Raw genomic sequence first — 15,427 nt, 5'->3', positions numbered from 1 at the left:
ATTGTAGTTTCGCCGAGCGGCACGACGGGGTGCTGGAGCGGTTAGACGGCCGGCGTGCGCCGAAGAAGAGCGTGGGCGAAGAGGAGAGTGGACGAAGAAGAGCACGTTCCCCCGGACACGATCGGTGGCGACGTTTCGCGCGGTTCGGACAGTACCAGAGCTCCGGCCGGCGTGCGTGGCAGTTAAGCCGTAGAGGAGCACCTTCCCCGGGCACGGGCGGTGCCAAGCGGCCCCTAAGTTTAACCGAATGGAAGCTCCGGAGGAGGAGGGCATGCTCGCGTCACAGTAAGCCGAAGAGGAGCACCTTCCCCGGGCACGGGCGGTTCCAAGCGGCCCCTAAGTTTAACCGAATGGAAGCTCCGGAGGAGGAGGGCATGCTCGCGTCACAGTAAGCCGAAGAGGAGCACCTTCCCCGGGCACGGGCGGTGCCAAGCGGCCCCTAAGTTTAACCGAATGGAAGCTCCGGGGGAGGAGGGCGGGTGTGTGTCACAGTTAAGCCGAATTGGAGCACCTCTTCCGCCCGGGCACGAGCGGAGCGCGAAGCTGTCAGTTATGAATGTATAAAAGAATAAATAAATAAAGAATGCCACCTTTCATTTCACAGGGCACACCGGACGGCGTACCAGCAGGTAAAAGTCGGAGTAATTAAATAAATACAAAAAGAATGGCTGGGGAATAAAAAAATAATACGTTTTAATAATAATTTGGTTTTTTTGTTATAACATGAATTTCACTCTCTCTCTCCCCGTATATATGTATATATATATATATATATATATATATATATATAGATATATATATATATATCTATATTTATTATATATATTGTATATTTTTTTAAGCATTTTTGAAGGTGCGCCGCTACTTCGCGGATTTTCAGTTTTCGCGGGTGGTCTCTGTCCCCATTAACCGCGATAACCGAGGGTTCACTGTACTCCATAAAATTTACAAAAAGCGAGGTGAAACACTCAACCAGGGCTGCTTTTTTTAACATTTCTCGAGGGCCATGGCGAGCCATTTCAAAAAAGCTGCACAACTAACGTATAAAATATTGATAAATTTGCTCGGCCTGATGTGTGTGTAAAGTTTCACGAGTTGTCGTTCATATTTAGAACCTCATAATCAGCGTTGTTTTATTGCCGAACAGTGCAATGCCACTCCCACAACTTTACACGAAAAAGGACGAATTTCGTATTGTGACATCCTCATGGCCGAAACAGTCATCCGAGCATATATGAGGGCGACCTTGTTGAGTTGCACGGAGAAAAACATCCAAGAAAATAACTTGTATTAGCTTTTACCAGTTGGTGGCGAGAGATAATAGAATTACGCTTTTTTAAATTTTGATGACGTCATAGCCCCGCCTACAGAATTACGCTTTTGTCTCGTTGTCCCCGCCTACAGAATTACGCTTTTGTCCAAAATGGCCGCTATCCCCGCCCCTGTGTTAAAACTATCCAATCTCCAGCCACCTATTTCAAAATATTTACATATTCCCTGCCCCTTGAAGGTTTAATACCACGCCTACAGAATTACGCTTTTGTCGAAGTGGGCCCCGCCTACAGAATTACGCTTTTGTCGAAGTGGGCCCCGCCTACAGAATTACGCTTTTTGTCATTGTGATGACGTTGTATGTGTGTGTGTGTGTGTGTGTGGGCCAAGGGCCCCGCCTACAGAATTACGCTTTTTGTCTCGTTGTGATGACGTTGTGTGTGTGATTGGGCGGGGGGCTTGGCCCCCCCCCCTCCCAAACTGTATGCTTCTTATGTTAAAAACAATGTGTTCCCTGCGTGCGTGCGTCCCCAACCCAAACTGTACTTATGTTATTCATATTTTAATATCTGAAGTATATAAAGCATCCAATGAAATGAGCTATATCTAATTAAATAAAATTAAATTAAACGAGTGAAATAATATGAGTTGAGAAGAGCAGGCGTTGTTTTTACCTTTGAATAAGATGTTTATTCGGTGGATATAGGTCATCCATATTTAAATATCTGAAGTATATAAAGCATCCAATGAAATGAGCTATATCTAATTAAATAATGTAGATGTATAAAATTAAATTAAACGAGTGAAATAATACGAGTTGAGAAGAGCAGGCGTTGTTATTACCTTTGAATAATATGTTTATTCGGTTGATATTTGCCCTTTTTGCAAACATGTCTGGACATATTCCCAGCGACATAAGTTTAAACATGGTATTGTGCAGGCTTGGGGGTTTGTCCGGGCAAGACGCCGGACAACCCTCCAAGCCTGCAGCAGCCTCAAGGTGTTTCAAAAGATAGTGAGTGGCGACATCCTGTCGATCGATGGGCAGCCGTGGGCATCCGGGCGACCACCCTCCTCCTTCTTACCTTTTTGTAAAATCTGCCGAGTCATGTTTACTTGTCTGGACATGTATCTGTTGGCTACATTTGGCCAATCGAACCACGCCATTTAACCCTCCCCCGGTCTCAAACCAGTATAAGTAAAGCCCAAGTCACGCTCTGCACAGACAAGACAATTTTTCCAGCTCGTGAAAGAAATGAAGACGTGTAGACCAAGACGTCATCTGGGTGTGAACAGCAAGGCCCGAAGGGTGACAACCATCGCCGCACCTGATCATATTGACAACAACATTGCAGAAATCTCTTCAGGTAAACGATGCAATTAATCTTTAACTATATAGCTTTCTAATATTTAATCATGGTATCTTTGTATTACAGATAGCGGTGTGGATGAACCTACATGCGATCAAGATCTGAATATGGATGTTGTGGAAACCTTTACAACTACAAACATGGAACAGGTTGAGACCTCTACAAATGTAGACCAGGATGGACCCTCTACAAAAACAGGCGAGGACCAGACTGTGCCATCATACTCCTTGTGGATGGGGGGCCCAGGAATCTTAGCAAGACCTGTTGCACCCTCGTACAACAACGGCGAGCCAACGTATTCAGGGTGGAGTCGTCCCGTTTCGCCGACACCGTCGTCGACACCTCCGATGACCCCCACCTCGTCGGCCGAATCTTCACAAAACGAGAAGGTACAACTGTCCAGTTGGTCCGACCAGGCTGATTCTCCACAAACCACGGAGATCAAGGTTCAGACCGTCAACGACCCTGACCACGGACCAGCACCTATTTCCGAAGATGAGGCAAAACATATGTCATGGGATAATCCTCCTAAGGGTTGGATTGATATGGATGTCGTATTAGTTGTTAAGGCGGCTATTATTTACATGGTCAGACGTTTTTTGATAAAGTATCACAAAAAAAGGGGTTGTTTGCATAGCTATAGATACCTATGCAATTGTTATTATCTAAGACTGCACTATGACCGCATCATGCCCATCCTTTGCGGTAAAAAGTTTTTACCATGTATTCACTACTTGTTGGATTTGTGTTCTGTAAAAGCGGATAAAGAAACAGTCAAGCGAATTGCAGAGATCTTAATGGTGGATTTAGCACTCGTAAAGGACTTACCGGACCGCCTTAAAGCGGATGAGCCCATATGTTTTATGATATATCGTGATCAACTTGATACTTTCGAAGAATATCTTATAGAAAATATTAACTTTGAATAAAAAATGGGTAATGTCTTCAGAAAATTATCGTTTTTTGGCTATAGAAGCCAAGGGTGGGCAGATATAATAAATAGAGCAATTACATATAACCCCGATGATAAAGACCCTTTCATTGAAAATTTTTTATTGTTTATGCAAAAAGTGCGTGCCATGTCTTTAACAATTTTTCAGGAGCCTTGGGAATTGTTTGTGCAACATGTCATATTTTTGAGTCGCTCGGGATTGATCGACACGTTTCAAAATATTTTGGAAAATTGGGAAAATGCGATAAGTGTAGGACATGTACTTACCATACTCACGCTGTTTAACGATGTGATAAGATACCGTCTCCGTCATCAACAACCTGTGGATCTCGCGCACGAATTGAAGCTGTTTGAAGACCTGTTAGAATCAAAAGTTAATCCATCTGTTTTAACCCTGACCTATAGACTTTTTACATCTTAGAGAATCCTTATCACGTGTAACCATACTTAACCTTCTTTCAATAAAAATGGATGTTTTTAAAAAGATGCTTTTGTGTCTGTCTGTGTGTTTAGATAAATAGCGATGTGATGTTTGTCACTAAATCATAAACCGTCATGAGCGTTAAGCGGTGGTTGAAAAAACTGTACTACGACCCCGCTCATCCAGCCAGCTTTGGAGGTGTAGAACGCCTTCATTTAGCTGCGTCGGAGAAAATGGGTCAAAAAGTGACGCGTCATAAAGTCAAGGATTTTTTATCTTCGCAAGATGCATACACCTTGCACAAACCAGCACGAATTCATTTCCCTAGGAACAGAGTTTTTGTGTCCAGTCCTATGAATCAATTCCAAGCCGATCTATGTGATATGCAAGCTCTGACCGAGTACAACGATGGTTTTAAATACCTACTCACAATCATCGATGTGTTCTCAAAACGAGCGTATGCCCGTGTGCTGATGAACAAGACGGGGCCAGAAGTTGTTCGAGCCTTTGAGTCGGTCTTATCCTTTAGCGGCATCCCTAAAAAGTTACAAACAGACAAGGGGAAGGAGTTCTTCAACACGCAATTTCAGAGGTTGATGAAAAAACACAATATTAATCATTTTGCAACAGCCAGTGATTTGAAAGCCTCGGTGGTCGAAAGGTTTAATCGAACTTTAAAAACTCGAATGTGGCGATATTTCACCGCCAACAACACACGTCGTTATATCGACGTATTACAAGATTTAATCGATAGTTACAATGAAAGTTATCATACAAGTATAAAAATGAAACCTAACCAAGTCACACCAGATAACACATGGCTTGTCTTCCAAAACTTGTACGGCAACATACCCTCTGGGGGTAGTGATAGAATAAAAATGATATTTAAACAAGGAGATCTCGTTAGAATATCAAAAGTGCGAGGTGTGTTTGACAAGAAATATGAACAGAGTTTTACAGACGAGTTATTTACGATAGCGGAGTGTGTACCGCGTTTTCCACCTGTTTACAAGCTTAAAGACTACGACGGTGAAATAGTGCAAGGAACTTTTTATGCACACGAGCTCCAGAAAGTCACGATATCCAAGGATCAAATCTTTCAAGTGGAGAAGATTATCAAACGGCGTAAAGTCGGCGGACAGAAACAGTTTCTCATACGTTGGAAGGGCTGGCCTGTGAAATATGACAGTTGGGTCCCCGCTACACAAGTCGTCGACGTATAAATAAGAAGCTTTACAACGAATCTCGACATTTACCAACATGGATCCGAATCTTGAAGGGGGGTTTTACGTCACCTTACCCTCCAATGCAAGTTCTGATGTGTATGTAGACAATACGATAGCTGAATACAGAGTGAATCTGGCTCATCATATCAATCTCGAAGGTAATTGGGAAGTAGCTCTGAGTGAAATATCCTACCCCCATACATGGTTCAACGTGCCTGAAGATCAAGCATCTTTTGACTATGTAGATGCATGGGAAAACGGTGAACCAACACCAGGTGCTTTGGCACCTCTTTACTATGATGAAAACAAATTCACCATCAAATCCTTAAGCCTGTCGGCTGGGTACTACGATAATATTAAGAAAATAGGACAAGATGTGGAAGCGCTCCTCAAAAAGATCCATCCGGAAATCCATGTTGTATACCATTATTTAAAGGAGAGATTTTTCTGGGCAGGGAATGGTCATTACAAGATACGCTTTCGTCCCGCGTTAGCCTACATTTTTGGGGCGTTACCCGATGAATGGGTTACCTGCGGACCCCAGTGGACAGCGAGCCAACATCCTGCGGATATAAAAGCGGGGATGTACCATCTATATGTTTATACAGACGTGGTGTATCATCAGGCTGTGGGTGACGCTTTCGCTCCGCTCTTGAGAACGATACCCATCGATGATAATCACGGTGACATTGTATTTAAAGCCTTTAATCCTCTTTATTACATGCCTGTTAGTAGGAAGCATATTGAGGATATAAGAATCGAAGTTAAGACGGATCAGAATCAACCCGTGGGATTTACACGCGGTAAAGTTATCGCTACTCTGCACTTTAGACCCAGATAGAAAAATGGTTGTATTGGATACGCATCATGATCTTTACCGTTTTGTCGATTATTACGAAAACCAAGCGGGTGGGTCGTTATCAGGTTTTCATGGATTACCGGTCCAATATGGGCGTGGATTGGGTTCAATCTTTGCCAAATTATTTCGTTTTGTGAGTCCATTAATCAAAAGAGGGTTCAGCGTTGCCAGACCTCACCTGCAAACGGCTGCGAAAAACATTGCAACAGATGTAGCCGGTCGGGTGTTAGAACGAATAAACCGTAAGGCGGAGCCTCAAGAAGGTTCGGGTTTAATGGTTCTGGCACGAAGACCTGCAAAAAGACCCATCGGACAAAGGTTGAGAGAGCCTAAAAAACGCAAACGCGTGTCCAAGAAGAAATCAGTCAAGAAAAGGAGACGGCGAAGAAACACCGGGGATATTTTCTCTTAACCAAAATTGACCATTAGGGTTATTCATCATGGCTCTTTTGCATCACAAGTCAGCAGAGTGCACCCTAACTGAACTGGATTTATTTAGTCCACCCATGACACAACTATCAATCGAACAAAGTCAATATGTGGAAATGTTACCTATCTCGGCTCTCACCGATGATGGTCCTGTGGAGTTTTTCATACCTGGAGAAGGATCCAAATATCTCGACCTCTCAGACACCCTGCTTCAGCTGCACCTGAGGGTACTCAACAGAGATGGTGGCATTTTACCCACAGATCAACGAGTCGGTATTATTAATTATCCTTTGAATACAATCTTCTCACAAGTGGATGTAACATTAGGCGACAGGTTGATCTCGCAATCTAGCGCAACCCATCCATACAGAGCTATGATAGAGACGTTGTTAAACTTTTCAGAAGCCTCTCTAAGAAGCCAATTCACAGCGGCTATGTTTTACAAAGATACATCAGGGCATATGGATTCAACAGTCTTAACGGGGGATGCTGTTAACAAAGGATTACTGCGCAGAGCAGAATATGTGTTGGGTTCCCGAACATTCACCGTGATAGGACCTCTACACGCCGACATATTTTTTTGTGAGAGACATCTTCTCAATAACGTGGATCTACGAGTGAAACTCATCAAAGCCAACGACCAATTTTGTTTTATGAGCCCTCCCGATGTGAACTACCATCTGAAAATCGTGGGCGCTTCCCTCTTTGTGAAAAGAGTCGCCGTTTCACCAGCCATCTCTATCGGTCATGCTGCGGCTCTCAACAAAGAAAATGCTTTGTATCCGTTATCAAGAATTAATGTGAAAACTTATTCCATCCCGCAACATTCCAGAACCTGTCAACAAGATAATCTTTTCCTCGGTCATACACCTCGATATGTGGTGTTAGGTCTTGTAAATCACAACGCCTTTGTGGGCAGAAAAGATTTGAATCCCTTTAATTTCGCTCATCATCATTTGGAATATTTAGCGCTCTGCCAAGAGGGGAGACAGATACCAGCCAAAGCTTTCCAGCCCCAATTTAATGCAGGAAACGCCGTTCGAGAATTTCATAACCTGTTTACATCGACAGGAAGACATTTGAAAGATTTACCTCTTTGCATCAACAGGGAGGATTTTTCCGGTGGATATGCGCTGTATGTTTTTAACTTAAACCCCAACGATGATTCAGGAGCTCTCGCACCTGTCTCCAGCGGAAGTTTGAGGTTAGAAATGAGATTTAGACTCCCACTCCCTCACACAACCACACTTATTGTATACGCCTGCTACGATTCCATCCTGGAAATAAATTCAAAACGACAGGTATTAGTGGATTATTACTGATGAACGGGAAAGAGCTGGAACAACTCATGAAACGTCTACAAGGGCGTTTATTTGGAGGTGTTTACGCTTCGGATGAAATAAATTCGCTGCAGCCTAACCCCCCAATCTTCTACATCGTCAACACACATCCTCGACACTTACCCGGTGAACACTGGCTGGCTCTGACGTTGGAAAAAGATGGAACCAGTACTTTTTTTGACGCTTTTGGATTTCCTCCTGAATTTCAATATTATCCGCAAAACATTAACTCTTTTTTGAAAAAACATTCCGATCGTATTTTGTATCATAACAGACGTCTACAACACGAGCTATCAATCACCTGTGGTCAACATTGCGTCTATTATTTAACACATAGAGGCTGTGGTTTGAGTTATCAGGATGTGTTAACATGCTATAAGGATGATGTGTTAAAGAATGATGCCATGGTAACTAGTTTTGTAAAGCATTATCAAACCTGTGCGGAAAAGACATGTGCCGGTCAAGCGGCGTGTTCTTTTAAAAAATTTCAAACCTGTCATTGTCTGTAATCATTTAAAATGTATTTTATTGAATAAAAACACATGTATAAACATACAAAGGTTTTAGATTTTTCATTAAAACTTATGAAGAGGAATACCCCACCCACTTTACAGGGGCGGGTCTTTTTCTATTAGTTTTTTTCTTCTTCCTAATGGATGTCCTCTTGTTTGTGTCATCATCAGAGCTTAACGAACCTCGGAGTTTCAACCGTCTGAATTCGTCACGGGCGTGAGGGTTGACGATGGTGGTCTCCGGAATATTGAGTTCGTGTAGAGTGTGAAGAAACTCCTTCCAGCCTCTAGGGGTTCGAGTCGCGATGTTTTTACTCGTCAAAGTAATCTGCCTGAGTAAATCGGTCATGTGAGATCCTTTTATAGGCTTATCTTGAAACATGAATTCATGACGAGGGGTCCAGCTTCTATCAGCATCCTTAAGTTTTCTCAAAACATAGTCTGCGTTTTTCCGATAACGCGTTGGAATGTTATGCAGAATATCGAACCAGGGTTCGATTTCATTCCCCACCATTTTGTCTTGTACCTCAACATTCGAAATCTTTGAAGGGTTCAAAACCTCAGGGGTTAGAGACACGGTCAGAGGTCGTTCTTCCTTTTCACCTTGTTTGAGAAGGCTTAAATAACGATGAAGTAAAGACTGATACCTTGTTATTTTTTCATGAGGGGACAAGGATTGATCTTCCAAAACTGCCTTCATCTTCACATCCATGTCCTGTTCGGCAGTTTGTCTGATGGTAGGTTCGGGTTTTTTCAGACGTTCCAGTTGTTGTGGTGTGAGAAGAAACATTTTCTGGGCTGTTTTCAAACTCATGATGGCTAGTTTTTGTTGATTAACCCACCCAAAAGATTACCTAGGAAGGGTACAACTGTTCCCAACAGAGGAAGAATAAATCCACCCCTTTGAGTCAAAAAGGCGCGTTTTTTCTTAAGACTTGTTTTTTTACGTGCCAATAGTCTAATAATTTTCTTTTGTTTTTTTAATTTCTTAAACTGTGAAGGTGAAAGCGGTATATGACCCTTTAATAGATTGAAAGCAATTTCACAGAGGACCTTGATCAAAGAAGGTGGACCTCTGGTTAGTATGTCTTTACGTCTCTTAGCCGTGGCTTGAAACAGGTTCCTGAGTTGCGGAGCGTTTGTTTTTAAAAGCTTGGACATGTCAATTTTTGGAAATGTAGACGGTAGGCCACTGATCAGGAAGTACACCCGTTCTCAAACGGTATTGTTCTGGACATGTGGGTGTTAAATCCACCAATAAATACCCATGAGCGTCTTTGGTGGCATCTTCAAAACTTTCTAAAAAATAATTTTTCTTCGTAGGGAATATCTGATTAGCCAAAATACTGGTTTGTAATTTATCCCGAGGATTTTTGAACAAGACCATGTAATTACTATTTAGACTAATAGTACGACTGTATTTACCTTGGTGGAATACATTCTGAGTTAACAATATGACGCTCATATTTCTATGATGCCTATATTGGGTAAAGATTTTCACCACTTCAGGATGGTCCGATGCTTGGAAGATCAGATCATCAAGGATGATTAGATGAGTCTGGTGTAACGGGAACAAGGCTTCGTCATCAAAAGATTCTGGGAGACCTTTTAGGAATTTTATGTTTTTAATCAACTTTTGTAATTGGTTGTACAAGGGTTGATATGAGGTATAAATCCATACAATATTGTCAGGTACATTTCTCATAACATGTTGACAGTCTTCCAAAACACGTTTCACAAAATATGTTTTCCCACAACCGCTAGGCCCTGAGATCAAACATGAAAAAGGCACTTGGAGACGCGGATCGAATTCGACCTGTGATAATTCCATTTTCCCCTTAATAACCAAAAGGCACACTACGTCCGTCCGGCAAAAGTCTTCGTTTGTCGTAGACCACCCTAAACTTTTTGACGAATGAAGTATTTCTGACGCGAAACCCTTTTTTATCACGGACGATGCTGTGTTGTGGTGTCTTAAGCGAGTGCGTGTCGGGTTCGTTGCCATGCGTCGTGCTGGATATGTATCCCTCCACTAAGTCTTTGACACTGTCAAAGTTGATGTTTAGACCGCTTTCGTGCGTCTGTGTGATACCTTTAACCTTCATCACCGTTTTTTTAGTATCTCGAGTTTGATAGGCATAGCTTTTAGGACCGGCCGAAACAAATTCCTGAATGCTGTCACCGTCCAATTCATCAGTCAGATCACCGAGATACTGGCCTAGTTTTAGAGCCGTTTCCCCATCCCTGACCACGTAGATGAGGCTGTCTGTGTCAGTGTATAGAACCCTGTCTTGTAACTGCTCCAAAAATCTGTACATGAACAATCTTGCATGGGCTGTTGTAAAGCAAGCCACAAAGATGTTTGAGGTGTCGGAGGGTCGTGAAAGAATGTTCTTTTTGTCGCTGTATTGAATCATCGCGGTGTCTGATTTGATGAAACCGAAGTAATCGATGTCATACAACTGGACATTTTTTGTATCTATCGCAAAAGCTGCCAACTTTTCCACCGGTTATTTGATGCTTGGCATAGCAGACAGCGTTTCGACATGATTTATTACAGCCCTTGCAAAGGATGGGTTTCAGAGGCCGAGTTTTACAGGTCGGGTCTATGCAAACATGACAATGTCCGGGGCATTGATGTAGATTCTTATTATTGTAACCCTTGTAACAATAACAACAGAAATAACTACATCCCATCAAACCAACTGGACTTTTCACGCCGTAAAAGTGTTGATTTTGTAAAAACATCACCAAGGGATCTGCGGTTTTGGGGTATTCTGTCTCGAAATGAATCAATGGTCCAAACTCTCCTTCTTTTCTATATAGAACCACAATCTTACGACCCAAAAGCGTCTCGAATTTATTGATATCATTAAATCCAACAGGGGTCGTCTCATCCATCCCAACAGCTCTTTGATACTCGAGTGCTTGTCGATAGATCTCTTGCTCCGTCAATGAGTTATCCATTAAAAGCGCTAACGATGTAGCAAAGCATAGTTGTGTATCACCCGGATTGTTCGGCACCAGTAAATGCTTTCTTTTTTTAACAAGTATTTCATGATCCAAAAGACTGCCTATTCGACGTTTTTGACCCATACCTCCGCGAATATCACTTACAATTTGGATGACAAACTCTAGTTGTCTATCAAACAGGACTTGTGCGTTAGACTGTACGAGTCGATCGAGCAGATTTTGAACAGCGTTTTCACATACGTCGGGGTCGTCTGACATGCGAACCGTCTCATGTATATTTACATTTTCCCCCACCACTTCCAATTGAACCATATCCCCAGGCAATACGTTCGATAATGCGTGATCCATCTGTTCATTTATCGAGCCCATGATAGCGGTGTAAAATGCTGGAAAATCAGTGTTATCAACGGGTTCTGGTATGTTTAACGGGATCCTGAGTTCTGTATTATTGAAACGATCTCGTATGATTACCCGATGTCCACCTCTCTGTTCAACTGAATCCTCTAACGATTGGTTGTTTAAATGGTCACCTGAAGTTTGAGTTTGACCGTTTGATGTGGCTGGTGCGTTTGTGAATTCAGCAATCTGCATGGGTTCATGTTCATTTGGATCGGCCGGTGCTTTTGTGATTTCATCTGATGTGGATAGGGCGTTTGTGATTTCATTTGGATCGGCCGGTGCTTTTGTGATTTCATCTGATGTGGATAGGGCGTTTGTGATTTCATCTGACGACGCAGGTGCATTTGTGACATCCTCAGGCTGCGAGTTGTCCTCATCTGGCGTGGCAGGTGCGTTTGTGAAATCAACATCATCAGTTGTCATTGGTTCGTGTTCATTTGATGTGTTCTGCGCGCTTGGTAAATCAAGAACTGAGTTTAATAATGTTAGTTCGATAGGTAGCGTTTGTACGCGATCGTTTGGGGGTATATGACCATCTGATGTCTGTGTTCCCCCCGGCTGATTTAATGAGGGGACTGATAAATGAACATCCGCTGTTTGTCCATTATTGTTTGATGTGAGTAATGCTAGGTCTAGTGGTTGTGATTGCGTGTGTATCTGGTCCCTTTCTGATGTTTGTATTTGATCGTTTAACGCGAATATTGTTAGATCGAGCGGTTGTGATTGCGTGTGTATGCGATCATCTGTTGTTAAATCAAGCGGTTGTGATTGTGTGTGTATTTGACCGTTTAATGCTAGTATTGTTAGGTCTAGAGGTTGTGTTTGATCATTTGATGTGTGTCTTGTTAGATCGAGCAGTTGTGTATTATCGTTCGCCATATCGCTGTTTTGGGTCTGTTAGGTCTAAAGGATTATAAATCGCCGATTTGTCTTATCGCCGCGAATGGATCGTTAGGTATGCTTGTACTAGCGTCTGACACCATAAACAAAAGCAATGATTTCTGTAATCTAGTGGAAATGTATATGGTATACTACACAATAACAAACACACACGGATTATATATCAGAGAAATGTTACAAGAGATAAAAATGAAAATACAACATCACCATGGATTTGTGAGCTTCTCAGCCAGATCTACCAGTTTGTTGTAAGTACGTAGAACTTCTGTTAGAACCTCATGACGTTCTCTCTGAAGCCTGACTCGCTCATTACCTGGGATAGGACTTCTAGGTCTGATTGGTTGCTCATTTCGACGAGACGATGTGGTTGATCCTGGATTACCGATGGCACCTTCTTCCATGTGACGTGCCCTTGATGGGTTCCCGTTGGAGCCTCCTTCCATGCGACGGCCCTCTGATGGATTCTCGTTGGCGCCTCCTTCCATGCGACGGCCCTCTGATGGGTTCTCATTGACACCTCCCTCCCTATAACGTGCTAGATATGACACACGAGAAATATGTAAGATCTTCAATCATCTCAAAACAGGAAAAAAATATAAATAGAAACTTAATAATAAATTTAAAAAAATAAAAATTTTTACATGATTAAAAGTTATTACGGTGGAAAAATAAAAAAATTTAAAAAGTTGAAAAATAATCAAAACTGTTAATTAAAAGACATACTAAATTAGAAAATTTAAAAATATTTAAAAAATAAATACTTCATTAAATGTAAATAAAAATTGTATTAATAGTTAAACGATTAATCAAATCAATAATATAATTATTATCTCAAAAAACCGTTTATATAGCTACACATTATATAGCTACACTTCAAATAGGACAAGTCTAATAACACATTCAAGATCCTTCGAAGAAGGCCGATCGGTAAACACAAGATGCTTCCATAAGCCCTTACAAGATGACCATCCGCTAACCATAGTCCACATATCGTTACACAATATATAGCTACATCTCAAAGACGATAACGCCTCGGAACACATAGCAAATGCCGACTACAGGTCATACACAACAGCAACATATCATCTGGTTAGCAACACATTGGAAGCTTAGCATACGGCAATAACTCGGAACACATGTCACCAACAACAGCTATCAAACATATCGTTACACAATATATAGCTACATCTCAAAGACGATAACGCCTCGGAACACATAGCAAATGCCGACTACAGGTCATACACAACAGCAACATAGCATCTGGTTAGCAACACATTGGAAGCTTAGCATACGGCAATAACTCGGAACACATGTCACCAACAACAGCTATCAAACATATCGTTACACAATATATAGCTACATCTCAAAGACGATAACGCCTCGGAACACATAGCAAATGCCGACTACAGGTCATACACAGCAGCAACATAGCATCTGGTTAGCAACACATTGGAAGCTTAGCATTACGGCAATAACTCGGAACACATGTCACCAACAACAGCTATCAAACATATCGTTACACAATATATAGCTACATCTCAAAGACGATAACGCCTCGGAACACATAGCAAATGCCTACAACAGGTCATACACAGCAGCAACATAGCATCTGGTTAGCAACACATTGGAAGCTTAGCTTACGGCAGCGGCTACCGCTACACCAAGCCAAACAAATGTAGCGAGTATCCGTTATCAAACACGTGTTACACGTTACATGTGGTCGCATACGATTTTTTGAAAAACGCTCTCGTGCACACATTCAAAACATCTCTGCCCTTGTTCACACACAACCGAACAGATATGTTATAAACATTAAGAATCTATTTATATATTATGAGACTTTAGACACTTACAAAAAAGTTGGAAAATGTTTGTGTCCTCCTCCGGCGTATTCGACGGGAAAGACGTATTCACCCGGAAGCGCACTGTTGTACTTCCGGATGTCGCTGGAACAGAGAGAGAGAGAGAGAGTGTGGGATAGCGGTCTAGGGGTATTTTAAATCTGTTTGCAACTATATTCACCTTGTTCTGGTGGTGTTTCAAGTTTCACAGTTACTTGCGTGAAAGCGGATTGGTGTGTCTGTGTGTCTGTCATAAAATAGATAAGACATCGAGTCAGTTTATAAGAACTTTTGAATCATAAATATAATAACATTAGACTTACAGGCTGATCTACGTTGATCATTCAGATGATCCTCTGTAAAACAGCATTTCTGAGTATATATAAAGGTATGGTTTAAACAATATTGTTTAGCAAACAAGCATTGTTAAAAATAGATGAAATTATAAGTATTTACTTACGCTCCATTGTTAGGCACTCCTTCGTTTGTTCACGACGTCCTCAAAGATCAAAGTGTTATCCTTACGATCCAATGTTAAGCTTTTCCAGCGCTCGCTCTAGACGTCCTCATCAGAGTTTGAGAAAATTTCTGTCTCTGGTCAAACACAACCATCTATTTAACCCTCCAACCCGAAAAGAAACTCGTGAGCGAGTCGCTATCTTTTTGAAACACCTGAGGGATTAGTCTTTTTCGGTTCAGCGGGAAGTTGAACAAATAATCTCGTGATCTGATAAAACCTGCTGGTTTATGCACAACTCCATACATTTCAGGAACTCCTTGAAAAGGAAATTTTTTTTTCAATTTAATATATAAACTTTTCACTAGGTACATAATTGTGATGTGCTGTGTTTCTTTGTGCCCTATTCAGTACTAAATTCCATTGCACTGTCTTATTTATTTATTTATCTAATTTATATATTTGTCTGTATTATT

The 15,427-nt window shown here is 41.7% G+C and overlaps 2 protein-coding genes across 6 annotated transcripts; one reads left to right on the top strand and one right to left on the bottom strand.

Annotated features, from left to right (window-relative positions):
- Positions 1–2,228: 2,228 nt before the first annotated feature.
- On the top strand, positions 2,229–4,046 carry LOC148315672 (uncharacterized). The gene is made up of 2 exons (XM_088287420.1): positions 2,229–2,639; positions 2,709–4,046. The coding sequence occupies exons 1-2, from the start codon at positions 2,528–2,530 to the stop codon at positions 3,569–3,571; spliced, it is 975 nt and encodes a 324-aa protein (XP_088143546.1). The 5' UTR covers positions 2,229–2,527; the 3' UTR covers positions 3,572–4,046.
- LOC148315671 (uncharacterized) lies at positions 2,948–15,200 on the bottom strand. 5 transcript variants are annotated; one of them, XM_088287417.1, is made up of 11 exons: positions 14,955–15,200; positions 14,818–14,850; positions 14,676–14,741; positions 14,507–14,599; positions 12,967–13,188; positions 7,622–7,711; positions 6,698–6,759; positions 6,279–6,393; positions 4,446–4,552; positions 3,862–3,952; positions 2,948–3,125 (listed from the first exon to the last, which is right to left on the bottom strand). In XM_088287417.1, the coding sequence occupies exons 1-11, from the start codon at positions 14,959–14,961 to the stop codon at positions 3,091–3,093; spliced, it is 921 nt and encodes a 306-aa protein (XP_088143543.1). In that variant the 5' UTR covers positions 14,962–15,200; the 3' UTR covers positions 2,948–3,090. The 5 variants fall into 5 exon arrangements, 4 of the variants coding, with proteins under 4 accessions (XP_088143543.1, XP_088143544.1, XP_088143541.1 ...); XM_088287418.1 differs by lacking the exon at positions 2,948–3,125 and having other exon boundaries at positions 3,186–3,952; positions 14,818–14,866; XM_088287415.1 differs by lacking the exon at positions 2,948–3,125 and having other exon boundaries at positions 3,186–3,952.
- Between the last annotated feature and the right edge of the window lie 227 nt (positions 15,201–15,427).

Source organism: Idiotropiscis lumnitzeri, unplaced genomic scaffold (assembly GCF_059441095.1).
Source record: "Idiotropiscis lumnitzeri isolate Australia: NSW breed Sydney's pygmy pipehorse unplaced genomic scaffold, RoL_Ilum_1.0 HiC_scaffold_62, whole genome shotgun sequence".
In the NCBI taxonomy this organism is placed as follows: Eukaryota; Metazoa; Chordata; class Actinopteri; order Syngnathiformes; family Syngnathidae; genus Idiotropiscis; species Idiotropiscis lumnitzeri.
Note: the sequence above shows the minus strand (reverse complement) of the source record. Positions and strands in the feature narration are given on the sequence as shown.

Coding starts and splice junctions, on each gene's coding strand:
- LOC148315672 (XM_088287420.1), top strand. CDS start 2,528: ATGAAGACGTGTAGACCAAGACGTCATCTGGGTGTGAACAGCAAGGCC. Junction 2,640..2,708: donor CATTGCAGAAATCTCTTCAG/GTAAACGATGCA, acceptor TTTGTATTACAG/ATAGCGGTGTGGATGAACCT.
- LOC148315671 (XM_088287415.1), bottom strand. Junction 13,189..14,506: donor AAACATTTTCCAACTTTTTT/GTAAGTGTCTAA, acceptor TGTCATATCTAG/CACGTTATAGGGAGGGAGGT. Junction 7,712..12,966: donor ACCTAGAAGTCCTATCCCAG/GTAATGAGCGAG, acceptor CGCTGGAGACAG/GTGCGAGAGCTCCTGAATCA.